This window comes from Acipenser ruthenus, chromosome 8, assembly GCF_902713425.1.
Source record: "Acipenser ruthenus chromosome 8, fAciRut3.2 maternal haplotype, whole genome shotgun sequence".
NCBI classification, from domain to species: domain Eukaryota; kingdom Metazoa; phylum Chordata; class Actinopteri; order Acipenseriformes; family Acipenseridae; genus Acipenser; species Acipenser ruthenus.
In genome coordinates this window covers 35892321-35920157 of record NC_081196.1, presented here as the reverse complement: position 1 = coordinate 35920157, position 27837 = coordinate 35892321, and the positions used below count along the sequence as shown (strand labels likewise).

Genomic DNA, 27837 nt, shown 5'->3' with positions numbered 1-27837 from the left:
AATAGTAAACAAGAACGTTAACTGCTTTGGAGAATTTATTTTGTAAATGTTACTTGTGGACATTTTTTGTTTGTTTTTTGCTTAAGTGCAATGCACGCAGGACGGCAAAGGAATAAAAATGGGCTATCTACAGAAGAAAGATATGTAGTTTGCGTCGCTTGCGTTGTGCAGTAGTTCATTTAAACAAGTTTTTTTTTTCCCTCTCCGTACTTGTTTGTATGCATTGGCCCCTAAGAGGTGAATTTCGTGGTGTCCCCTCAATTTCACGATTTCCGCGAAATCCGCGAAATCACGATTTAGGTAGGTCCCTACTTATAATGCACCCGGGGTGTGTGAATATTAGAGTATATCCCACACTCTGTCGTGCCTTATTGCTTACATAACTCACAGTTAATTCAGTTACTCAATTGTAAAAAATATATTGATAATTTATACTTTTTCTCATAATAATCTAAAACTTAATTATAATCCAATGTTTGTACAAAAGCAGACTTCTTCCTGGTTGGATTGTAAAATACAAATACCCTCATTAGAGCGTAACAAGAAAAGGTTTTTCAGTATTAAATAAAGTGCTTGATGTACACCTATGTTTGTGAAAGCCTGTGTTAAAAATACATACAAGGAATTCATGGTGGCAATCACATATGCTGTGACACAGTATATATAAAAAGGAGAAAACTCAAATGTTAAGCCAATCTTTATATTGTAGGCTATTTTTGTATAATAAAAAGAGGTGTGATGAATTAAATAATTGTTCACAGCTTTTGAGTATTTCAAAATAGAAAAATAATATCCTGTTTGATTTTTCTTTTCTTATCGAGTGTATTTATACACTGTTAAAAAGAATGCATGTAAATATAAGCAAACGTGCATCTACGGTTCCTTTCACGTAAAGATATGCTATCAGAGAGAAGGGCACTTAACTTTACCAACTGACATTTATTTAATACACCACTCCGAGAGACCTGTGCTGTGTGACTGAGGCGTGGGCACTGTGAGCCATCTGACAGTGAGTGGCAGTAGTTAATAATAAGCTATACACCCTTCAAGAATGTGAGTTGCAGCCAGGATGTAGGAAAAGTGGTTATATTAATTAAATACAAATACCAAAATAAAATGTTGCTCCAGCCCTAATACACCTTTGATCAAATTACAAACATTACATAAGACATTATGTGTAACTTTCTTATACACATACAATTTTAATGATTTATTACACTTTGCAATGCTTTTGTTATAAGGAAACATTTACTGTGTTTTTAGCAAAAGACCCCTCAGCATTAGCAGGAGAAGCCATAAAAAATGAGACCGCTTGCCAAAGGGATTGCAGAGGTTAAAGTATTATTCAGAGATACACTTCAATCAGTTTCCATGAATGTAACTCATGTTCAGTCTTGGGATTGTTGTCAAACTGGGTGACTGTGATGTGCTTTTTAAGTGGGCTGCCACACTCATTAGTTCACAGGCTCCAAATAAGTAAGAAACTGCTGTAGGAGTAGTCATGCGGAAAAAGAAAGTCTGCCCTGTTAGTTCTACCTTTCAATCTTTGTACTTAGTACTTGTTAAATAGAGAAGACTGGAGATATTTTGTAAGATATTGCTGCCAATATTTACGCTGTCTACAAGGCATGGCTCCTTTGCATAGCCGTTGTGTTTTAAACCACAACAATTCAGATCGATAACTTGCAGTCTGCTTAGAGTGTCCCCAGGAGATACGATATGTTGCTTCTAAGGCCTTCTGTCAGACACACTTGCCTCAGCACTTACGCTGAGATTTGCCCAGTTAACATCTACAACAAATTCAAGTTGGCAATAAAAAACCCTACGTATTCCAGCTATCTTATTTAAACCGGCCTTGCATGGTCTCAGGGGTATTTTTCTGTGCCACATTTAGGTATGTCTCGAACACCAAGGTGTTCCCTTGTCAGCTCAAGTTTTGTGAAGCACTTGGTAAGCATTACCCAGGAAGTATTTCTGCTACTGCTGTATTTTTTTTATGAAGAAAAACTGATCTCTCTTGCGTTGTGAACTGAAAAAGGTTAAACAATCAGTAGATGATGAAGTCTGCAGCAAAGTCTTGCCGTGGCTTGTGAAACAGTTTTATGAGAGTCTATAAGTACAAATCGAGGTACTACTGTATATTTTGTAGGTGTTTTATATTTCTTTTGTATCATGCATGTTACTTGCATTGGCCTTTTTTATCCTCCCAATGCACATACCTCTGTGGTGCAATGTTCGTCTCATCTTTGCTTTCAGAAGGTCTCCACAGCATATGCTTTTGTGGGTCCAGCCCATGACTGCTATGAAAGATTCCCTTGACATGAGAAACTTTATTCAGTGAGAAAAAAACCTCTGGCTTTGAAAAGAGACAGGCAGTCTGACAGGTGCACTGCAGGCCCTGAGCTAAGCACTTCTCCCTGTAGGTCCTGTATGTGTTTGTAAATTCTGTGTCATTTTGATCTTCAAAAGTTTACCTAGGACCAGGAACTCATCTTGTACTCAACAAAAATATGAGTCATGGCATCAGCCAACCCTGCACTTGTCTAATGCACTGCATTATGCATAATGTATATTCACAGTTTGATGTTCCTGAAACTGTTCAAGACTGTTGTTGGGTTATTTAACAACAGCCTAAAACGTTTTTATGATACTTATTCATAAAAAAAAACATTTGGAAATAGCATTCTTTAAAACTCATGAGCAAAAGCTTTGTGAAATATTAAGCACACTATCTGCAAGAACATGTTTTAAAAGATTCATACTGTATGTAGATCGTCGCTTTAAAAATATCAAATATATGCTACTGTAGTACAGTATCAATATTTCTTTCTAGTGCATGATTTGTAGGTTAGAACAGAAAAGATATTGCTCAAAAGAAATCACTCACAGCACTTCCTCCTGGGTGCACTACAATGAAATGATGTAGAATATTAATATTCTTATTATAATACCTGTCAGCATGAATACTTAACAAAAACCTTTTTGCTAGATTGATGGGTAATATGCAACTCCTTAACCTTTAGACATTTTAACATAACATAATTATAAAAGAGATTATTAAGTAAAAATGTATTTGCAGTATGCAAATCACCCTGCATCCTCCATCCCAAGTTCAGTACAAAATAATAGTATGCAGTAGTTAGCAGGGTTCTTGTGCCAGTGCACAAAAACAGCATTCCTGCTCAAGGGAACACCCTGGGGCTAGCTTGGGCAATTATCCAATGGTAACCAAGTTTTATTAGCAATATTATCATTGGTTCCTTTTTTCTGCTAAAGATTGTGTGCTTTTTTTTTACTTATGTTTTTTTATTATTATTTATTTCTTAGCAGATGCCCTTATCCAGGGCGACTTACAATTGTTACAAGATATCACATTATTTTTACATACAATTACCCATTTATACAGTTGGGTTTTTACTGGAGCAATCTAGGTAAAGTACCTTGCTCAAGGGTACAGCAGCAGTGTCCCCCACCTAGGATTGAATCAACAACCCACCGGTCCAGAGCCCTAACCACTACTCTACACTGCTGCCCTATAGCAGGGCAACAGTGGTGTCTATTCTATTTTCATTTTCATAATATTCATAATATTGTGACATGGACACCACAAAATTATCTCAACAATCAGGCCCATGCTTCAATTTGGAATATGCAGATTTTTCAAGGACAATGCTACAGCTTCCTGGTACCATATACCTACGTAATGTGCTGTAGTTCATTTTCATTCCTTTGGTCTAGCTGAAATCGACCGATGTAAAGTATAGCAAAAAGGCCTATATGCAGCAGTTGTATTTTAAATATTTCCCATAACCTGAATTACTATGATATGAACTTAAAAGCACTGGTTAGCAGCCCTTAACTGCAGTGGAGAGATTGATTGCATTAAAAGCATGTTGTCTTGCAGGAGCTTCAGGATGGCATCGGAAGTCAGCAGGCGGTTGTCACTGCGCTGAATGTGACCGGGGAGGAGATCATCCAGCAGACGTTTGCCGACGACGCCGGCATCTTCAAGGGGAAACTCGCCAGTGTCAACGCTCGGTGGCAGGAGGTCTGCCGGCTGGTGGCTGAGAGAAGAAGGAGGTACACAACCTGGGGAGAGACATGTCATAGACAGAAGGCTAAACCTGTCATTTTGCTAAGTGTGTCGAAAATAAATCTGCCATTTAAGAAAATGCCTGGGCATTTATCGTAGCATATTCGTACATGTCTGCCATTTGATTAAGATGGATTTTGTTATATGCTTGAGACAAGTGGAATATATGTTTCTTGTCTTACAAATACAAACCTATTTTCATTAGGTGTAAAATAAGAAACCCTGATGTCACCTCAAATGAATAAAATGACATGTCAAGATTGTTTGGGGAAAAGAAAAATGTTTCCAAAAATGCAGTCAGCTGATGGGAATCAGGTGGGCTGTCAGAATCTGTTATCAGAAGCCTTATGATCAATTTTCGACTTGTCTTCTGTCAGATGCAATAGCCACAAGCTTAGTGGGAGAAATCACATGGGTTAAAAAAAGGCTGTAGAACTGTGCAACTGTATTTATTATTTTTAATAGCCAGCAGACACTTTTGGTTAGCCCTGTGTTAGTCTATCGCGGGAGTGATTGTGACATGCTTGCTACATGCTGCTCTGTGAAGTCGTCATATTCCTAAATGAAATATTTCAGCACATGTGAAAATAGTACCCTAGGCAGAAATATTTTAATGAACCTTTGCTAATGTTTGACATTGGTTAGCACAGAAGTCACTTTATAGGTATTTAATACCAGTGTGATAACATAAAGAGTAGGTTATTATGGTTTAATGACAGCACTTTTTTAAACCTACATTCGTGATAATGAATTTAACCTTTAGGCCCATGATGAGAGTCCTTGTCATTTTATAGTGCCTACCAATGTACCTTAGAGATCGTGATGTGCCTTAGATTGCTTAAGTAAATAAATGCTGTACTAGTGTGTGATCAAGTAGGCACTAAAAATGTGTAGTTTTTTTTCATCACAATGGGTCTCATTTTTATATTTATATTACGGTAATCTCATTGTTCCTGAAACTGGAGGAATCAATGCTGACACAAGTTACGAAAATCTTTCCAGGAGGTCCTGTTTCTGAAATCCTATCCAAAGTTCAGGCAACACTGAAGGGTTTATTATAGATGGTACCCCTGTACTGTTATTTGGTTGTAAATACTCAATCAAAGATTTGAAAGATCTCTCAGACTTTTTAATCAGACATGCGAAAAGTATGCGGTTAATTTGTTTTATTCTGTTGTGTTAACTTGCCCCTAAGGAATTTTTACACAATATTAAGACTTGTTTCACGTTATGCCACCTTGCATATGTTAGTTTCTTGATTATTTCATTAAAATGTTGTACCACTGTCCTCACAACCCTTGTGCAGTTGAATAAACTTGTCTTAAAGAATATTTTTGGAACTGAGAGCGCTGCCGATTTTACATATGAAAAGAAAGTATTACTCACCCCCACCCCCAAAAAAGAGAAACGCTATAGCAAATGCAACAATAGCAGATACTCCTTCAAAATGTTCTGTTTCCAGGTGGCTATTGGGCCATTCCAGCTAAAGTAAGCCAAATTCTAGGGAGGTATTTCCTCCATTTGAGGTTGATGACACCTAAACCACATGTCACTGAGAAACTGGGTCTGAAGGTCGAAAAAATAATGTGTTCTCCATGTAAGAGGTGACCAAGGTACAGTAAATAATGTTCATTTTAAAATGTTTCAAGGGCTTGCTATTGATGTTATTAAAGTAAGGAGTTAAGTAACCCCCACTGATCCATGTAATAGTTGGAATATGAAGCAGATATGACATTACCTCAGTGTAGTCCTCCCTCTTTATTTGGCTATCTGACTAAATAATGAATAGTGCCTCTATATAGTAAAATACAGTACTTTCAAGATGTCTTAACGGTGAATTAACCAAATCAGTAGATTAGCTAATGATGAAATATTGAGGGAGCAGTGTATAGGATCACTACTGGTTATGTTTCTCCAAGTTGTTGTTTAAATTCTGTGTACTGTGCCTTTTTCGAATCAGATCGCATTGTGTTGGCTAAATCTGATTTGTGGGCTGTCAGAATTCTTCTGGCTCGCATTTGGAAGCTTTCTGTCTGTGCTTTGATTGGAAGGCAGGCCACAGATTTGATTTTGCATGCGTTGGCCTGCTGAGGCATCATTAACGTCATAATGATAAATGAAGCTTTGCTTTAGTAGCCTGTATTAAAATATCAAATATCAACCCACTGAGTACATAAGAAAGATACAATGAGAATAAAATGGTAATGGTGAACTTTTAGGTTATTGACAGCTGTTGAGGTTAATCATATTTCACAAAATGAGCTGTGTGGATTGACCACGTCAGTCACACAGATGCTACAGTGGGAAAACAATTGCTTATAAAGTTTAATCCTTTTAAAAGTCTGAGAATAATTTAGTTTGACAGATAAAGTGTACAGTTTGTATCAGAGAACAGTATGGAACTTTGCAGTGGGCCTGACTATACCAAGGAAGCACTGTAACCTTGCTGTCAAGATATTTGTCTAATCATAGACAAATCAACTAGGCTTGCTACTTTTCGAGCAATAGAATAGCCTGGACTCGAATGCCTTTACCAGATGTGCCACTCGGGAGCCCCTATTTCATCTTGTTCTGACAGATCTCGTTGACTGAAGCAGCGCTAGAATGCTCTCATTCGTTTAAATGACTGCCAATCAAAAAGACCTGCACTGACTGTGCACTTTCAATTGCCAGCTACAGCGCCTGACCTTCAAAGCACCTACTTTAAAATTAGCGGGTTAAGGTGTAGGTAAGCTTTTGCTATAGGTATACGGCAAAAGTTACTGGTTTAATTTGAAAATGGGGCGCAAGAGGAAAACACTTAATCAGTATTGTGCACAATACCCTGACTGACGGCTGAAGTCTCTGCAGCAGGACGAAGCAGGCCCGTCTGCCTTGCCCTGCAGTGACTTTGAGTCTGAGTCCGGCTGTGCTAAAGCAGGAGAGGGGTGGAGCTCAGACTCCCAATAATAAGTTCAAGTTAGTTCTGTTCAACTATCTAATATTTTTTTTTTTCTGTAAATTTATGCTATAAAAGTCTGTGTAATACACTTTTATATGCTGTATTTTCTACGGTTTATTTGAGACAATTTTTTAATTTGTGTAGGATCTTTATCTTTATAAGGTATAGCTCCGCTGTGGCCAAACGTCATTTCAATTAGAATGTTGGTAACCATGGTTTGGTTGCATGTTGAATATGGTAAAGGGGTTTCGCTTAATTAGACGTTTTTTAATGGCATAAAAAGTCAGTTTTTTTAAAGCATAAAGGTTGATTTCACCGGTTCTCTGCTTGAATTGAAAAATAAAGATTGAAAAATAAATGTCGATATTAATCGTTTTTGACTGTTTTACTTTACGGATAAACACAGCTATTGTTTACTGTATTTTTTTCAAAAAAAGTCTGTATGCAGCTAGAAAATACATTGGTTTTCATAATTTTATATTTACATACAGCTATACCAATTAAGTGCCATGCTATTCTGATTAACTAACAACATGGCCGCAAGGGAGTTTATTGAATGGCACAGCTATATGACGTTAGGGAGCAACACCACAATTTATCTTGTGTAGATACATTTCAAAATGCAGTAGTAGTGAAAAAAGAAGAAAAAAAGGACTTGCAGCATTGTGTATGCAGAGCAGGCCACTCAAGTCAGTAGAGACTGATATTAAACAGCTGTAACATTTACACTGATAGAGTAGATTGATAATATTGCTTTGAATTTTGTAGCAGTAAATCATCACCCTTCCACAGTAGCACCATAGTCCATGTAGGGGTCTTAATAGTGAGTGACTATGATTCCAGAACTCTGATAAGTTCCATCACCTTCTGGCTGGTGGCTGGGGGGAAGGGTCTCACAATAAAGAGATGAAAGATCACTCGGTTGGTTCCGATCTATATAAAAAAAGCAAACTAATTAAAACAATATTTGCTCTTTGTTGCACATCCTGTAACGACAGTGGCTGCTGTGTTCTTCCCCCTACGTTGATTGTATTTCCATTTGACTAAACCTTAGTGGCAACAGCTGCTTTACATTCTCCTCGCACTTCACAATTTCATCAACAGAGTTTGAAGCAATCTGCTGTTCAATCGGGCTGGAAGGGTGTCACCCTGGCTTTGCTGGATGCATTTTTCAAACGTTAGAGCTCCCCATCCACTCATCCCTAATTCACAGCCAAGTGATTAACTATATTTTCAAGAATCAGAGTTGGAATTTTTTTATTATTATTATTACAGTACTTCTTAAGTTTGCCGTGTGTGTCTGCAGCTAATTACATTTTCACTGGCGCCTGCACTGTATTGGTCCCATTGAAGATTTACCCATGATTTACTCCAGCTTCCAGTGTGTGTGTGTGTGTGTGTGTGTGTGAGTGTGTATAGGCGGGGGTGGGGGGGTGGGGGGGTGGGGGGGGGGCTTAACAGGAATAAGAGGAAATTGAACATTGAGAACAAAATGCTGTGATTGGCACTTCTGGGACATGGAAAAACACTAAGCTCCCAAACTTTTTAAAAGTGCTGGAAATGTTCCAACAGTATTATGTTAATTGTACATCATTATTTTTCATCCCTTGCCCCTGTCAACAGTTCATCTTTGATTCCTCATTTACTGAATTGTCATAAAAACTTTACACAGCACTTTCAAAGTAATCCATATTTTCTGAATATTCATCAGCTGCATTAGTGTTACTATTTATAAAACAGCAGATTTTCCCTCCCACGGTATATTGACAGTGATGTGTGTTGTGCAATACAAGGGAATTCAGCTCTGCCCAAGACAGTATTTAACCTTTTCCCTTCCCATTGACTTCTAGACATTAGACATTCCAAAACATCTACTGATAAGTTATAGTATGAATCAACCAACAATTATCAAAATGATAAAAAAAAGAAAAAAAAGAAAGGACTGGCTGTTGCAATTACACCCACCCACTGGTATATCATTGTGGCAAAGTGCCCCGCCCCTGTGTGCATTTGTGTGTTGTGTGTATGTTGCGTGTGTTAATGTTGGTGTATAGATTGGTACACGGGATATAAACGGGTCTGTGTTTCACGTGTATTTAAAAAGTGTATATTTGTATTTAGGCACGGGATTGCACATCACGCACGTGCATTTAAAATATAATATGTGAACACGGGGTTTCACGTAATGAATTCACGTGCTGGGATTCAAGTGAATAATTAATTAGTAATTGAATCCCAGCACAAACAGTATAAATAGATGCACGTTTAGTCACTCGGGAGTGAGGTGTTCGGTGAGTGGAGAACGGGATTGGAGACGGAGGCAAAGATAATAATAATAAGAAGAAGAAGAATAATAGTTAAGTGTTTTCACTCACCGTGTTTGTTCGTCTGTCCTGCACCGTCTGTTTAGTGTTTAGTCGTTTTGTTTATCTATTTATTTTGGCTATAGTGCCGTGTCCAGTGTTTTTGTCTGTTCCAACCTTTTTATTTTCTGTTCTGTTTATTAAATGCTGAACGCGATCACGCGTTCAGCCTCACCAAAACCCCATCTCTCTGTCGTTTGTGTTCCTGTTTCTGGTCTGACGCCACCCACTCCGGCCGTCTTTGTGACACGTGGTGTCATCGTGGGATAGCCGCGCCTCCAAGCGTCAGACCAGGAGGGGTTTTGTTAAAAAAAAAAAAAAATATATATATATATATATATATAATGGCAGAAGACGCCACAAAATGGCGGGACTGGTTCCTGGAGAATGCTGGGCTGGAGGCCCAGGCTCTGCCCATAGTCGTTCGGGCCCTGTGGATGATGGACAGTGAGAGATGGGAGGCTTATCAGCAGGAACACACCCCAAACACCTTGGAGGAAGGTGTGGAGTTTCTCCTCAGCTACCTGGAGGCAATGATAAACGGAACAGCAGCCCAGGTAGCAGGACCACCAGCAGAGGAGTACCTGCTATCCCCATCTCCACCAGCAGAGGGTGAATGCCTGCTGGTTTTGCCTCCACAGCCCAAGCGGGAGACAGATAAAGAGGTGAAGGACAGGGAGGAGGAGTGCCGCCTAAGGGCCAGGCATCCACGGCGATGTAACAAGCCATCGTCGGGGTGCCTCCTCTGCGACCAGGATCACCTGTTCGCCCACTGTCCCTTCCGCAGTTATGGGGAGGAGCCTGAGCGTCCACAGCCCAAGCGGGAGGAGCCTGAGCGTCCACAGCCCAAACGGGAGGAGCCTGAGCGTCCACAGCCCAAATGGGAGGAGCCTGAGCGTCCACAGCCCAAATGGGAGGAGCCTGAGCGTCCACAGCCCAAGCGGGAGGAGCCCGAACGTCCTACGCCTGAGTGGGAGGAGCCCGAACGTCCTACGCCTGAGTGGGAGGAGCCCGAACGTCCTACGCCTGAGTGGGAGGAGCCCGAACGTCCTACGCCTGAGTGGGAGGAGCCCGAACGTCCTACGCCTGAGTGGGAGGAGCCCGAACGTCCTACGCCTGAGTGGGGGGAGCCCGAACGTCCACAGCCCAAAAGGGAGGAGTCGGTGCGTCCACAGCCCAAAAGGGAGGAGTCGGTGCGTCCACAGCCCAAAAGGGAGGAGTCGGTGCGTCCACAGCCCAAAAAGAGGGAAGTCGGGGCTTCCACAGCCGTAGGACCCAAGCTGCCAGCAGAGGGAGAATGCCTGCTGGTCCCACCTCCACCAGCAGAGGGTGAATACCTGCTGGTGCCGTCCCAAGAGCCAGAAGGGGAGGAGTTACAGGCTCAACCCCCTGAAAATTTTTTGGGGGGAGAAGGGCAGGATGCTGGTGTCCCCCAGCAGCCTCTAGCTATGCTGCTGAAGGCAGCACGGCGCGCACATGCCCAGCCGCCACAGCAGAGGGAGCCAGCACCGCCACAGCCTCCCTCTGAGTGGCCAGCATCAGCCCCATCGCCTCTACCTCCGCCACCTCCACCGCAGTGGGAGGACTGCTTGCCCCTCCCACCTCCACCAGCAGAGGGTGAATACCTGCTGGTTCCACCTCCACCGCAGTGGGAGGACTGCTTGCCCCTCCCACCTCCACCAGCAGAGGGTGAATACCTGCTGGTCCCACCTCCACCAGCAGAGGGTGAATGCCTGCTGGTTCCACCTCCACCAGCAGAGGGTGAATGCCTGCTGGTTCCACCACCGCCAGGAGCAGAGGAGCTGGAGCTGCCTCTGCCTCCACCACCGCCAGGAGCAGAGGAGCTGGAGCTGCCTCTGCCTCCGCCACCGCCCGGAGCAGAGGAGCAGGAGCTGCCTCTGCTGCCCGTACCTCCGCAGGGAGTACGGTGGCCGGAGCCCCAGAAAGGGGAGCTGCCGGCCACGAAGGGGGAGGAGGTCTGGAGACCACCAACCCCAGCAGCAGTTTCGCTGCCGGAGATCGTGGGGGAGGTCCGGAGACCTGCTCCCACTGCAGCTTCTTCGCTGCCGGCAGTACTGTGGTCGGAGCCCCACCAAAGGGAGCTACCGGCTACAAAGAAGGGGGACGAGGTCTGGAGACCACTTTCCCCAGCAGCAGTTTCGCTGCAGGAGTTCTTGTGGCCGGAGCCCCACAGGAGGGAGCTGCCGGCTACGAAGAAGGGGGAGGTCGGGGGACCACCTGCCCCCGCAGCTTTTTCGCTGCAGGACGGGACCAACAGGCTGTCAGCCATGCCACTACCGGCAGGGGTGCTGACAGCATGGCCAGCCATGGGCCCACTGGAGCCTCCCTTCCCAGCCCGAGACTTTGTCCTGGACTGCTGGGTTTTTAAGGGGGGAGGTGGCCGTTGAGGCCATGTGTGCTGCGCACAAGGGGGGGTATATGTGGCAAAGTGCCCCGCCCCTGTGTGCATTTGTGTGTTGTGTGTATGTTGCGTGTGTTAATGTTGGTGTATAGATTGGTACACGGGATATAAACGGGTCTGTGTTTCACGTGTATTTAAAAAGTGTATATTTGTATTTAGGCACGGGATTGCACATCACGCACGTGCATTTAAAATATAATATGTGAACACGGGGTTTCACGTAATGAATTCACGTGCTGGGATTCAAGTGAATAATTAATTAGTAATTGAATCCCAGCACAAACAGTATAAATAGATGCACGTTTAGTCACTCGGGAGTGAGGTGTTCGGTGAGTGGAGAACGGGATTGGAGACGGAGGCAAAGATAATAATAATAATAAGAAGAATAATAATAGTTAAGTGTTTTCACTCACCGTGTTTGTTCGTCTGTCCTGCACCGTCTGTTTAGTGTTTAGTCGTTTTGTTTGTCTATTTATTTTGGCTATAGTGCCGTGTCCAGTGTTTTTGTCTGTTCCAACCTTTTTATTTTCTGTTCTGTTTATTAAATGCTGAACGCGATCACGCGTTCAGCCTCACCAAAACCCCATCTCTCTGTCGTTTGTGTTCCTGTTTCTGGTCTGACGCCACCCACTCCGGCCGTCTTTGTGACAATCATGCATCAGCATTTCTATTTGATTATATCGCAGTCATGCCCCCCCCCCCCCCCAGAGTTCAGAGATTGTAGATCCCACCAAGGTTTTCGTACACTGTGTTGTATGTGCTCCGTGCGTTCCCATTGCTGGTAGTGTCACATGAACTATTGAGTGTGTTGATATGTAAGTAAACCCTGTTTGCCTGCAGGGTGTATCAACTTCAACCTCCATCTCGATCCCCTGTCTGTCACTCAGCAGCGAATGCACGCACCCACATGGCAGACAGCTACCCTGTCACAAGCATTAATACCCTGTATCTTTCTAAACAATTTAGGGGAGCTCCCTAATAAAAGCTGAATCTCAAAACAATCATTGTGTGAATATATTAATTGTTCCAGCTTTGTATTGTGGTATTTTAAAGAGGATTAATTTATCTGACTTTTTACATATCCGCCCTTACTCTGGTCCCACTTCAGTCGGATACGCGACAGATTACTGTACTTGGTTTTCTGGATTTGGATTTGTGATTTGGGTGAGGTCTGACTGGTAAGGGTCGTACAGGACCAGCGAGGGAGAGTTAATGTCCTTGTATCATGGAAGCCTTTCATCTGTAAGTACAGACTCCCTTTGGCTCTTGAAATTCTTTACCCTTGCAAGATCCTTGTGAAAGGCTCAAGGAAGAAGCTTTTTTACTGTCTTACAGTAGTTGCCAAACAATTATGTGACTAAAAACCCTTTAAAAATATATTAAAAAATCAATTCTAATTGTACAGTTCCTAAATTGGTGACAAATAAAAAATAACTGAGCGTTTGTGTGTTTCCTAATTTTATTGAATGCAGAGCTCCAGAAAAAAGAGGATGTGATATACTAATACTACAGGGCATCGTGATGATTGAAGTTCTGCCCTGGTGATGACCTCATAATTGAAAGGAATAGAAAAAAAACATGCATAATAAAAATAACCACAAAATAACCAAACCATTAAACACAACATTTATCCGCTAGATGCTTTCAAAACAAGCCAAATTTGGTTTGAAAATCTGGCAGCACCTATCAAGGGGAGTATCCTAAATGTCACCTGCGAGACGCATGCATTACCTATTAAATGTTACCTCAAGTTCAATGTACAAATAAAATGTGTTTTAGAAAAATCTATATATTTTTTTATTTGGCGTTCCGGTACTTTAAGATTTAGGACTACACCACTGCTTACTAGTGTCATCAAAGCACGGTCCCCTGCACTTTTTAAAATCCAAGCCACACCTTGTTCAGCTGTTCTTTTACCCATCTTGTAGAATCCGAGAAAGTCCTTGTGAACCTCAAAGTGTCATTGACCCAGCGAATACAAACTGAAACTTGCTTATGTCTGCTGTTTCATTAGTCATGATAGAAAAAAAATTACAATTTGGAATGTTTTTAAACACCTTTCGCAACACGTCCTGATACATTATCATCAGCATTTCATTCGTTGCGTTGTATGATAGACATTTGAAGTTACTTTGCTGTAGCCACTGGTTTATTTCAGGGACATCACCCCTTAACTTAAGCAAACTCAAAAAATTGGATGTGTCATCAGTATGACCACATATAGCTGAGCCTTGCTACATACATTTTTTAACACCAGGCTTGCAACCTGCATTCCATTTTTCTTGGCTTCACTTTTCATTGCGAACACATTTTGCGTGCTTGATATTTTACTAGAAGCTTCCCGGCACAGTCAGATTTTTCATGTTTATGAAAACCTTTCTATTGCATGATGCCTTCCATCAAATCCATTGTCAATAAATGCAGATTCAGCTCTTGTAAAGAACTGTATTAAACCCCTACCTTTTGCATTTTTTTTCTTTCTCATCGCCATACTTGAGCCACTTGAAAGTAGAAATCAATTTTTGTAATTTTTGCTTCGCTGCTACTGCTGGGTTTTTCGTCATCGTTCAGCTTGCCAGCTGTTGTTCTCAGTAGGCCTATTAGTAAAATGATTTACAGATCTGGGGGTTCTGTACTATCAGTTTCTTTTCTTGATATTGAACTTGTTTTCTTTATGTTCCGAATTACGAACGTATCCATTACACAATTACTGTACTTTACTCTCCGAAGATAAATTGGCGGGTACTGCACAGAGACCTACATTTATGAAAACAGGGGGTGTTGAGTTCACGCAGGGGATTAAGGTTGACCAGTATACGAATTTAAGTTACATTTGTATTAAATTTTAACTGCTGTTTTAGAATCAAAGTATTTACAAGCGAATATAATGTAATATCATAAAACTGTTCCTGATTGCATTTGTTACAGCACCGTTTTCTGTGACAACAAGGTCTTCACACTCAACAACACCACCCATAGGAAACTGAATAGTCCGGGTTCTCCGCAAGTCACCGCCAACTTGTCATGGGAGGGGAGTAATAAAAAAATGACCGTTCACAGAACCATAAGTTAATTAATCTCACAGTCAGGTAACATTGACCCCTCTCTGGAGCTTCCATGCAAGCTGTGGGGCGAGCACGCAGTAAGAGTTATTACTATTGCATTACGTGTGCTGTTTTTTTTCCCAGTGTAAACATTTTTTTGCACATCCTCAAGGAGCTCAGCAGCACCTGCATCAATACATTTTGGTGGTTCTCAAGCACCCACAGCACACACAGACCTGGTACCTATGGGTGGGAGGTGTCTATGACTAAGGGTGAGCATCTCAAGTACAGCTATGCCCAAAGGTTTTGCATCACCCTATAGAATTAACTAAGTTTGCTTCATAAAGTCGAATGAAACCTGCTAAATAATGTTACGTTAACATTTTGAATTACATACTGCTTTGTAGTTTTCCATAAAACTGACAAAAAATTGAAATCTAACATGAAATACTGTACTACTATTATGGCTTCTGGTAGACTTTTGCAATATCATTTTGTAGTTTCTTTGATTACATGATGTTAAATAAAATATCTAAATTACGTTCATATATATGTTTTATATTTTCCATTATGTCTCAATCCTAAAATTCTAGATGAAGAATTTGGCCATAGGTGTATACTTGAACCACCTGTATATGTACCTGTATATTTGGCCATAGCTGTATACTTGAACCACCTGAATGGATGCCAACTCAACTGAACAAATTCTAAACTGAGACCAAAGCCTATTATTTATTTATGTAGAAGGCTTGATCAATGCACTAAACTTATACACTCTTTCTCGAAGATACCATCATGTTTGGGGTATTCTACCAAACCCCATGGTATGTTTTATAGAATACTATTAACTGAATATACTGTGCACTTCATGTAACAAACTATTTTATATAACACACCGTGATTCCCCTAATATGTTGTAAAAAGTTGCAAAATACAGTATATTCTGAAATGTATGGTATTAGAGGTACTAAAAATAAACTTCATTGTAACTACGGTCTGCAATGTTATACTGCACCCCATGACAGTCTTTTAAAGAAGAGCAAAGGTATTAGGCCAGGTGTTTTGGCTCCATTTTCGCTGCCTGGGTATTTTTTAATATAAATGTATGTATTACCGTAATCTTTTTTTATGAGGACAGAACATTCCTAATCTGTCCTGAATAAAAAAAATCTTTAAATAGAGGACATGTTGGACATGCATCGTAAGGGGTGGGGATTAATAATTCTTTTTTTTCATAATGTGGGTTTTTCTTTATTTCTCCAGGTTGGAGGAAGAAGAAAATATCCTGTCTGAATTACAGGAAGATCTGAATGAATTTATCTGTTGGCTCGAGGAGGCTGAGAGCATTGCAGCAATCCAACCGGAACCTGGAAATGAACTGCAGTTGAAAGAGTGCTTGGAGAAAGTCAAGGTAAATACAACAGCTCTTTTCCTGCCTTGTGCACACTTAAATGGTGATGGAAATGGTCTGATTTTCTGTGCTGCCTGGATGAAATAGTTACTTGAAAAAGCGGGAATCAACCAACAAACCAAAGTTAGTTTTTTTTTTTTTAAATCAAAGATGACCAGCATCAGTGTAATACAATTGAGCCATCGTTTTAAAGTAGATGAAAGGGAGGAATGTCTTTCCCAGCCCGTTAATTGTAACCTGAAGAGACCAGAATATTTCAGAATCCTCATGCAACATGGACAGTGAAGCTTGCCAGATGCCAGATAATGAATTGTGTTTTTTAGCAGGTGGTTGGTTGGGGGTAGGGGGGTGGTTGAATTTCATGAGGTTTGATTTCTCTCACAACATACTGCATATTTTCTGTGAGGATAGCTGATTCCATGGCCAGATTTGATCTCCCTGCAGGATTGTAAAAGACCGTTCTAGGCTGGTCAAGGGCTATCTATTTTGAGACGTGACAGATAAAAGCAAACAGTTATAGAAGGACTGCCCCGGGCATCTAAAGAACATATCTAAAAAGGCATCTGCGACAAAAAGGCAGTTTGGCTGTCATTGAAATGTGTTAAAGCGCTATTAGTAACAAGAGGGTAAAGGTGGATAGTTTTATACCTCCCCAACAATCTGGAAAAACTGCTAAGAGGACCACACAGTTTTAGTCAGTCTTTTTGTTGGCCTTTTCAGAGCAACCAAGTCAATGATAGGTGGGTTAATAATTAATATGACACCAAACCCATGGAAAGCAAAATGTTTTGTTCATACTTTACTGTTTCTCCTTTGAGAAGGTGATTATGCAGGCACTGACATCCAGTGTACTGGAATTTGAGATTTGATGCGAGTTATATCAGTACTTATGTGCTTATGAAAACAACACAAAGGGGAGATGATACAGGAGGCTATGTGGTCCAGTGGTTAAAGAAAAGGGCTTGTAACTAGGAGGTCCCCGGTTCAAATCCCACCTCAGCCACTGACTCATTGTGTGACCCTGAGCAAGTCACTTAACCTCCTTGTGCTCCGTCTTTCAGGTGAGACGTAATTGTAAGTGACTCTGCAGCTGATGCATAGTTCACACACCCTAGTCTCAGTAAGTCGCCTTGGATAAAGGCGTCTGCTAAATAAACAAATAATAATAATAATGCACATACTGGTGGTCATTGAAATCATGTCACTAAAACCACGTAAACGGTTAAGTTAGTCAAATGCAAGATGACTTCCCAAGGATCCTAACTCCCCACAGAAGCCAGGCAATAGCCTCCAGCAGCAAAAATAGCATAAATGCTGCAAGGTGTCAGAAGTGAATTATTAAGAGTGACATCATTTAGTGGATTATGCTTGAGAAATAGAGTGACCCTGAGGTTTTAAGACAAGAATGTCTGCAATGTATTCTCTTGTTTTGTATTTTTCCAGTTAAGAGTGGAAGAACTACCTCCACGTGAAAGAATATTAAAACAGCTGAATGAGAGTGGAGAGCTTGCACTTGAGAGGAAGCTTAACCGTGAAGAACACAAGAAAATTGAGATTGACCTGAAACAGGCCAACCACCACTGGGCACAGGTATTGAGCAGTATATTCTTCAAGAAAAATAGTGAAGCACTCTATGATATAATACTACAGGTTTAGGTACAAAATTGGGAACTTATTAAGAATGCCCACATTAGTCACAGGTTTAGTTGAAGCATTTTGCAGGTTTTAGAAATGTTTGCAGAAGCATTATAAAGGTAGATTTGCCTGTGCCCGAATGACTGAAATAACTAAAGAAATGTTCCAACCTTTGTTATTCAACAAATAATAACAATTTAAATTATTGTGCCATGGAAAAAATATGTATTTATTTTTATAACCTGTTCTCAGTGCAGCTGGGCTCACTGTAGACAATAAAAGTATGTGTCTGTCTACCCTATACCCCCCCACACACTCACATTACACTGGCATCTCAAATGTGTTATTCAGTTTCTATTTTCTAGGCAAGAAAGACAAGAAAAAACCTTTTTTAAGGGACAAACAGCCCACTCAAATCCCCCAGAGTCACACTTTCTGTTTCCAATATGAATCACATCTGAAGTCTGCATTAAACAAAGCTTTCGGTATTGTTTCTCAGCTGGCATTAAGTACGCCATTTTGTTATTTGGCAGCAGCTTGTCTACTGTGGTTAAAGTAAACATTCTCTCAAGGTTTAGTCACACTTTAAGAGCTGGAGATATGAGAGATGCACCTCATGTTGACTAGGCAAACAAGATAAGGTAATAACAAGGCAAATTGGATTATTTTCTGTTCAGAATCTCTGTATTGATGCTAGCCACACTAACTGAGGAGAACAAATGTCAAATGAATCAACATCTTGGAGTGGCATAATTAAAATAAGTCAGTTCAATCTTCTCTATAGTCACAGCCATCCCTTGCCCTACAGCAAAAAAATAAAAATAAATCGAGTCAGATAAAAGGTCTTCTGCTTAATATTTTGTCAGCCCTTTCAGCCTTGTAGATCTCATTATAATGACCTTGGAGGAAGGCATATAAAGGATATCTTTTCTATTACAATTTGGAAATGACATATTCCAGGGTTTCTTAATTCTGCTGCCTGGGTGTGCCTCAGAATCGTTCATTTTAATTGGAGGCAGGCGAAAGATGAGCCATGCTCTTTCAGAGTGATGGCACTTTTATGATTAAAATGACTTAATACTGGAAGGATGTCAGCAGTTGAGTGAGAATAATAAGAAGTCTTAATACTTCAAATATGAAACTGGTTAAAAGTCTTTTTAATAAACTGTAAATAATAATAATAATAATTGAATAATAACTGTGCATTTTATGCACCTTTTCTGCTTATTATAGTTAGTGCAAATTGTTTTAAAATGCCATATTATTCTATTTTGTTACATGTTTTATATATGTAACCAGATATTTAGCACTTTTTCGTATGTGAAATGATTATTATTACATACAGGACATATAGAAAATTATTAAAGTGAAGAGGAAAACTGCATTATTCCCTGGCCACATTCAAACCATGCCCCAAAACTGAAGATCACTTTACTAAGAAAGAACATCTCAACTATTCCACCCATTGTTTTAAATAATTTACTCAGCAAGTGCTATAAGGCCTCCTTGTAAAATGGGTCAACTCTCCAGCTCATCAATTATCTGAACAAGTAAAAAAATATATATATATATACCGAGCATCAAAAGAAACATCACTATTAAAAAAATAAAATAAGGTATATAAATGATGGACATCGACGAAATGTTTTAAACACTCGATCATTCATCCTTGACCATGACGCGCTTGAGTGACTATGACTGAAGCATATGTACTTAATCACCTAATTAGTGAGACAGTTGATTGGACACTGGATATGGAGTGATTTTAGCTGTTGAATTGCAGGCTTGAATAAAAGCAATAAAGAAAATCACAGAATAAAAACAATATGCCACGTCTATCAAGAGAGCAGCGCCTTCGTGCAATCGGCATGTTGGAGGCTGGATTAGGACTGTTGCTCGCCATCTTGGGTGCTCACAGCCAGCAATCTCAAACCTGGTGAGACAGTATAACCAGACACACTCTGTCAATGACAGGCCATGAACTGGGAGACCAAGAGTCACAACACCTGCCCAAGATCGACAGATCATTTTGCAGCATGTTCGTGATGTCAGTTGTTAATCTGCACAATAAAAAGTCACTGCACCTGCTCTAAAACAGTTTGTCATTTTTCGATCACATCTAGTGAATTTGATCCAAATATAAGTTTTTTTGATGTTCAAATATCAGTGATAAGTTTCTTTTGATGCTCAGTATACATACATACAATGCAATAGAAGTGGTACTCAGCTCTGGCCCTCGAGATCAATTCCAGTCCTGGTCTTTATTCCAACCAGGTCCTAAATTAGTTAATTGCCTCTTAGCAGCTTCAATTAAGTACATTAGAACCTGCTTGGAGTAAAAACCTGGACTGGATTGGATCTCGAGGGTGAGAGTTGAGTACCACTGCACTAGACCCATATCCAAGAATCCAAACTTATATTTAAATACTGTAAGCTTCCCATACTGGCAACATGAAAGCTAAAGACATCAGATTTAATTGTCAATCTCAATATAAATATAAACACATGTTGGCACATTTCAAATTCTAACTACATATTTCTCTTCCAGAATATATTTCAATATTTCAAATTTCAAATCGGCACACTTTAATATATTCCTATTCCATGTAGGCCAGTGGTGGCCAATACACCAAACACTGCGATCCATTTTGGTGGATCTCAACGGGCTCCACGATCCACCAGTAAGCTGTGACCAACAGTTATTAGCAGGATTTAATATAATAGTGTCCAATACGTAATAGCAATAATAAAACAAAACAACCACAAAAAAAACATAACAAATGCTCTATGCTAACTTTTTTAGGCACATGTGCACCTAAGTTTTTAAAAAAATATGTGTTTAATATATTTTCATGTTTGAACTTCTGGCTCCCTGTTAAAAATGCAGTCTTGCCTGCCATCAGTTCCCCTGTATCCTGATAAAACGTGCAAAACATGGATTTTTTTTAACATTGTCAAACTTAAGCCATGGAAAATCTTTTAGCCACTGTTGGTTGAACTTGTATTTTACAACTGTGAACACACTGTAACTAACTCGAAGCTCCCTGTTCCCTTTCATTTTTCTGACATACCTGCATTGCTCATTTCTTGTAAAGACGCCGACATATATGAATTTATTATTTTCCTCATCTTGGTTTGACAAATTGCCTGGAAAATAGTAGCCATCGCACTGATAAATCAGTGAAATTGGCGGGCTATGGGATTTGTAGTTTTAATGTATGATTAACAGTGGGCAGTGGACACCAATAAACTTCATTCCCAGTATACATTACAATTGAGATATGAGTTTAGATCCGACTGTTTTTTTTTTTTTGTTGTTGTTGTTTTTTTGTTTTATACTTTTCAGCAGAAAAAATAAATCACGTTTATTGTTTATAGTCATTAGGAATTTCTAGTCGCATACGTGCTCCTAAATTAAAATGTACGTTCGCACACAAGCATTTTGTTAGTCTCGTATGCAGAAACTGTTGGGATATTTTCATCTGTGCTACTGGACGACACAGAAGGCTCTGTCCATCAGCCGAAGCAAAAACTGTTGTATGCTGTGACCGAGCAGCTGTTGAGTGGCGTGTGACTAGTGATGTCACGTACCAGGAAGTAACAGTAAACAAAAGGCAATGGATGGAATGGTGGAACTGAGCGCTACGGTGCTGAGCGTTTTATTAAATAATAAAACAAAACAAAAGGTTTAAACCAACAACAAAACAACAAACAAAAAGGTGCGTTAGCCAACAAGTAAACAATATGGAAATAAGTATAGTTTCTATATAGCAATTGTTTCTTTCTCTACGCTCTCTCCGCTCTCCTGTACTCTCCTCTGTACACTCCCCCCTTGTGCTGACAGCTGGAGGCTTTTATATTCTGGCCGAGGGGTTAACTAGCTGTTAATTATCTTATTATCCCTCGGCCACAGTCTGTACGAGTTTAGTAAGGATGCGTGACTGTCTGCTAGTTAAATAATCACTAGCTGATCAGTCATGCATCCTCACAGGGTTTTTAAAATGCAAAAACAATAACAAAATAAGCGGCGCTTCGCCGTAATATAAACATAAATCATAATATAAATAAATAATAAACAAAGGGGCAGGACACTTCGCCACATATGCTTAAATGCTAGTGCTTGTTCTGATTTGTCCCGCAATCCACCGAAAATCTTCTGCGATCCACATATTGGCCAATCCCCCCCCCCCCACCACAACCTACCTCTACAAAAACTAATGATCCTTCCTGGCTTATTCTACAATAACGAATGAACCTTCCTGACCACCAGGGCAGGCAAGAGGAATTGCTAAAAGTTTACCACCTGGTGATTCAGAGCACTTGCAGGGAATATGAGAAGTTCATTGGGTCTCAGTGATGAATTCACTGTTTTGCCATATACCACATGCCTGGGCACACCGGAGCTCTGTAATGGTTTCTCACCTTTTATTGTGCAGTAAATGGATTGATAGATTAGGCCAGGGGGCCAGTGAACCATGGAATCAAAGGTTTGCTGCGAGGAATTTATTACTGTTTAATGTTATTCCTGGTCTGATGTCAACCAAGAGAGATGAGCTAGATTATCAGAGTGTAAGCTCAGTGCCTGAGTCGGCTTTCGCCTCATTTGTCCACCTTACTCTTTAAGTCACCAGCTATATGGATGATGAAGGTTATTACAGGAGACTGATAGAGACATTACAAAAAAAGAATCTGCTGTCTTGAAACCCTACTTATTTTTTCCCAGGTGGCTGAAGTTGCAGGATGTGAGATTTATTTTGTTGTTGTTGTCTTTGTTGGGTTTGTTGTTTTTGGTTTAAGTTTACACAGCATTAGTCTGTAAGAACACACCAGAAAACTTTTATCGGAAAATAAAAGTTCACCTTGAATTATAATGATAACCAGAAGGGTTTTGCCTAACATGGTAAATCTCCACAATGTGTTCTCAAATGGTTATTCCCATAGATCGATTAATAGCCAGTGGGTGACTGTTTTCAATGTTTCTTGGAAAGCCTTTTTATGGTGATCTACAATTGTTTGTGTTTATTTCTCCAGCATTATGAAGGCATATGCAGTTTTCAAATCCATCCAAGAAGTTAAGTAAGAAACAAGCTGACAGGTCACTTTTAAAAAGAAAAAGAGGACACTTTTAAATTAAAGTTTGAACCTGACTAGGACTTCTGAACCTCTGTTCAATGCAAGAACTATTAAAAAAGAGCTCTGGGACAATATAGCCTTTTATTATTCTAAAGAAGGACAAGCATTGCTAATGTGTATTTTGTTGCATAACAAGCAAGCGGGCTTCTCTATTGTGTAGACAAAACCATCATTATTGATAAATGAAGAACAAAAAAAAAAAGAAAAGTGCTTACGAATCCATGGCATTCCTCTCTAAAATGTGTCACATGTACCCTGCAAGCAAGGTTTTAAAGCGTAATGATTATCAGATAAGCACACCAGAGTATTGTTTGTTACTGGAACAAAGGGATTGCTTGTGATGTATGAAGAAAGCTGTGTGAGAGGGGTGACCAGGGTAAAAGTTTACGCTGGTGTTCAGGAAAGATATTGGCTTTCGGTCTTCCTGGCTTGGCTGAACAAGTGCAGCGAGTGACAGATGGGTCTAGCAAGGGTGTACGGCATCAAAGTCACAGCAAGGTCAATGTTCACATTCTACAACTGGTCTCTTCCAGGAAGTGCAACAGTTGTTCAAAGCTGCTTCACAGTACAGTTATTATATATTACTGCAATGTATTATAATAATAATAATAATAATAATAATAATAATAATAATAATAATAATAATAATATCACTAATGCATAATTTCACAGATATTAAAAATCACATCAAAAGCTATCTTACATTTTTCCATAGACAACTGCATGTGTTGGACTGTATTTGTCTGTGTGAATTGAAATTGTTAAAAAACAAAAATCCCTTTGTCAACCTGCAGACCCAATCCACACCTTAAGTGCTTTTAATTATTGTGTCTGACTCAGAAATGACTGGGCATCAGAGTCGTAATTAAGTAGGCCAGAGTGCTTGTTAACTAATATGGGTTTACAGAAAACATTAGTTAAATGGCAATCTTGTAATACAGTATAATGCTCTATAGACTTTTCAATCTGTCTCAAATTTTAGGGTTTGAAAGCAATACACGTCACGCAAAACAATATTAGTGGTGTGTTTTAGGAGCCCGATGGCCGGGTTTCCTTGCAGCTCAGGATCTCCAAATTCTCTCTTCATTGTCATGAGAATGTGACGTAACACGCACATACCATGCACATTCCTCACGCTACAGGGAGTCTGCAGCCAGACTCTTGTATGGCTTAACAGGTTGGGTGAATCGCCTTCTTACTTTAAAAAACCGTGCCAATTTACCAAACTTTTAGGTTTTTTTTGCATGGAAGTCTAAAATCTGTACCTTGTGTTCAGGAGACTTCACCAGTGGAGAGCCCGTTTGTGGCGTAACCTTGTGCAACTTTCTACTATCTAAAGGCTGTAGCAAGCAATTGTTTGTTAACAATCGAGATCTGCTGGAAGTAGCCCTGGCAAGTTTTTTTTGACTAAACAGGAAAAAATAATATAATATAATAATAATAATCCATTAGCAATGAGATGCAATTCATTGTACACTTGCTTTAAGTAGCATCTAGTCATGAATTCAGATTCAGGTATTATTATTATTATTATTATTATTATTATTATTATTATTATTATTATTATTATTATTAATAATAATAATAATAATAATAATAATAATAATAATAATAATAATATAAGAGTAGTATGTAGTGGTAAATGTGGGTGAGTAGGGTAGCCTTTTGTAGATTCAGTACCAGTATTTTTACAATGTACTGTACTAAACATTTTGACTGGATCATTTTTACACCATTAACCTAAAGTAAAAATGTTTGGCAAATAATACATGGATAGTACACAGCACTTTCCTATGATGCTGGTATTTGTAACACAGTGTCTGGGTTTTTAATTTCTTTCTCTTGCTATTTTATTATATATTTTTTTTGACGGCCTAATGAGGCAGGCTGCACTTGCGTCCTTCAACACAACCTAAAAACTTTATGGAAACCCAGTTTAAGAAAACTGCACAATATCAGTCGTCACGCAAGGCCAAATTGGAACGAAGACAGAAACATTTAAATATACACTCCCATATTTTAATTTTAATAAGGTTGTTTGGATTTGGAAGGAGAATTTCTCTTCCTAAAATAAATTTACATGGAAACCCAAATAACCTGAAAGGTACTACCAAAATAGCATGAGAAAACTGTGAGACTTATTTTTAATTTTCCATGGAAACCCTGCCAATGTGTAACAGTAAATTGTGATACAGTACTTAAAACCTAATTTAGGAAAACCCATTGTCATCAATTATGCATATTCTTCCACTTTAGTAGATACAGCCACTTACTGAAACATTTAATTAGTGTGTGACAAGTCACAATTACTCATTGTGTGAGGGGGAGAGGGGAGTTGTCATGGTCAGGAAAATAATGGCATTTTGCCATCAACATTTTTTTTTTCATCAAAAAGGGCCATATACTTGCAAAGGGAAATAGAGATATTTTCCTATCCACAGTGAAGGCGTCCGGTTGAACTGTTATTGTATATGTTTTGTGAGTGGGGGCTGGGTAGGGGGGTTGGACTAATGATGAAATGACATGGAGAGAGTGTCAAAGGTGTGATAATTGTTCATGAGGAGGGGGTGGGGAGTTGACTGATGTTGGCCTTGATGTCAATCAATGCTTATTAAAATAAATGTAGCAATTATTTTTCTCTAATTACAATGAATGTATTTTATTTATTTAAATTTGTTTCATGTCTTACAAATGTGTGAATTTACAGCTGTGGTAAATCAAATACTGGTAAATGAAATAACTTTAAGGAACAAGTCAGTATTTTAAAACATGTCTTAGCATTGAGGAACTTTCCATGGAAAAAGAAAAATAGGTCTCACCTCGGTTTTGGTTGTACTTTTGGGTTATGTGTGTTTCCATGTAGTTTTCTTTCAGCCAGATAAATTCTTGTTCCAAATGCAAATAACCTAATTAATATTAAAATATGGGAGGGTATATTTAAATGTTTCTTTCTGACTTCCAATTTAGCCTTGGCAACTACTGATATCGTACAGCTTTCTTAAACTGGGTTTCAATGAATTTTTTAGGTTGTGTTAAAGCACTGCATGCAGCCTGCCTCATTTGGCCACCAGTCTGCATTTTTTCTCACATGCCAAACCATTCTGTCTTTATTGTGTATTACACAGCACTCCAGTTTCACATGATGACCAGCTGCTTAATGTAAAACAGTTTTAGATACTGTGCTGTATTTTTTTTTTTTTTAATCTGTGATCTTTAGTTGCTTTTGTACATTTTCATTTGCAAGTGAACTGTGACATTAGGGCCTTATCGAGCACTATATTCAATTTGATTGATTGCAATTTTGAATACTGACTTTGAATTCTGTTTTTTTTTTTATCTTTTGCTAAATTGCATTGCCTTTTACAGTTTTTTGCATGGATAAAATTTAATTCTGCTGTTGGATCATTAATGGGGAATTTTACATACTGCTACAATTGGAACGGACCATAATGAAACAATCAGATATGTGTCACTCTTTTAAGCTTCACTGAAGTCTACATTTTATAGGGTTGGTTTGGTTACTTTTAAGCACCAACTGAACCGCACCATCGGCCTGGTCTCCAGTTATTGCCATCATCAACACTGCATCACCTCCCGCTAGAACCAAAGCACATCCAGCGCTACAATATACAGTTCAATATTACAATCCATAATGTGCAGTAGCCATGCACAGTGCATTACTGTGAAAACATATTAAACTATTCAACCAGATTTCGCTCTGGGATAACATTGTAGTTATGGCATAGCTATTCTTACAGTTGAAGTACCAAATACCAAAACAAATACAATTTTTCACAAAGCAGTGCTTCACGTAGTTATCATAGTTTTTTGTTATTTAGTTCTTTTTAAAATTACATTAAAAGGATAGTTACACCATAATTAAAATGCAATCCCAGTGAATGCTTCTGAATTATCGATGTGGTTTTTAAGACATGTGTACACTATTCATGGGCCCATTTGTTTTATACAAGTTAAATCCTCTTGTTTTCAGAAACTATTTGACTTTCAAGTTTGTTTACATTCACTAAAGGTAGTTTCAGCGACAAGCACATATAAAAAAGGGTTTTGTTCTTATTTTTTTTCTTACTGATAACATTACACGAGAAAAACCTGATACTGTAGGGTGAAAACCTTCCTAAATATGTAAACAGTATTTTTAAAACCGTATAGGGTAGTGGTGCTGGTTTGTGTTGTGAATTTGACACTGAAAATGTGGTACAGAAAAGAGGTCATCCTGAAACATTGTTGAATTGCCCTACAAAGGATATTTTAACGCAAATTTTTAGGAACACCTTCTTAGAATACATTGGTGATATTAGGGTGATTGTACGCTGTATTCGCTGTGGTGGCTTCAGTGATTGTGTTTATGAGTTAACAGAATCCTTCAGAATCACTTCAGTGCTTAAGGCTCAAGGACAATTCCTTAGTGCTGTGAAAATTAAATTTGCAGAGATTTACATGATGACCTGACATGCACAGCCCCCCAAGGAGAACTTCAGAACTACAGTAAACACATTTGCTTTCATGCACACTTAGCAATCACTACTGGGGTCGATGTAAGGATACGTGAAAAGTGGTTTGCAGCTACAAAACACCCATATTGCTGCCAAAAACCGTGTTTAGTTGCTGTAAAGTGGGACTTTAGCGGTCACTAAAAATGTGGTGTATGTTTTCACCTGGCGTTCTGCACCCACTATCAAATTAGCACCTTGCCAGCATTAATCAATTTAAACGATATTGAATTGTATTAAAATGAAGGAAAGAGTATGAAATTGGGCAGGGATCTGGAATACTA

General features: G+C 39.4%; 1 protein-coding gene across 10 annotated transcripts in view; it reads left to right on the top strand.

Moving 5' to 3' along the window:
• LOC117407249 (dystrophin-like) overlaps positions 1-27837 on the top strand; it is an 809654-nt gene that overhangs the window by 511344 nt on the left and 270473 nt on the right. For all 10 annotated transcript variants that reach the window (XM_059028873.1, XM_059028880.1, XM_059028876.1 and 7 more), the window contains 3 exons: positions 3905-4080; positions 16127-16274; positions 17718-17864. In XM_059028873.1, coding sequence (XP_058884856.1) covers positions 3905-4080; positions 16127-16274; positions 17718-17864 — 471 coding nt within the window. The remainder of the gene's footprint in view (positions 1-3904; positions 4081-16126; positions 16275-17717; positions 17865-27837) is intronic.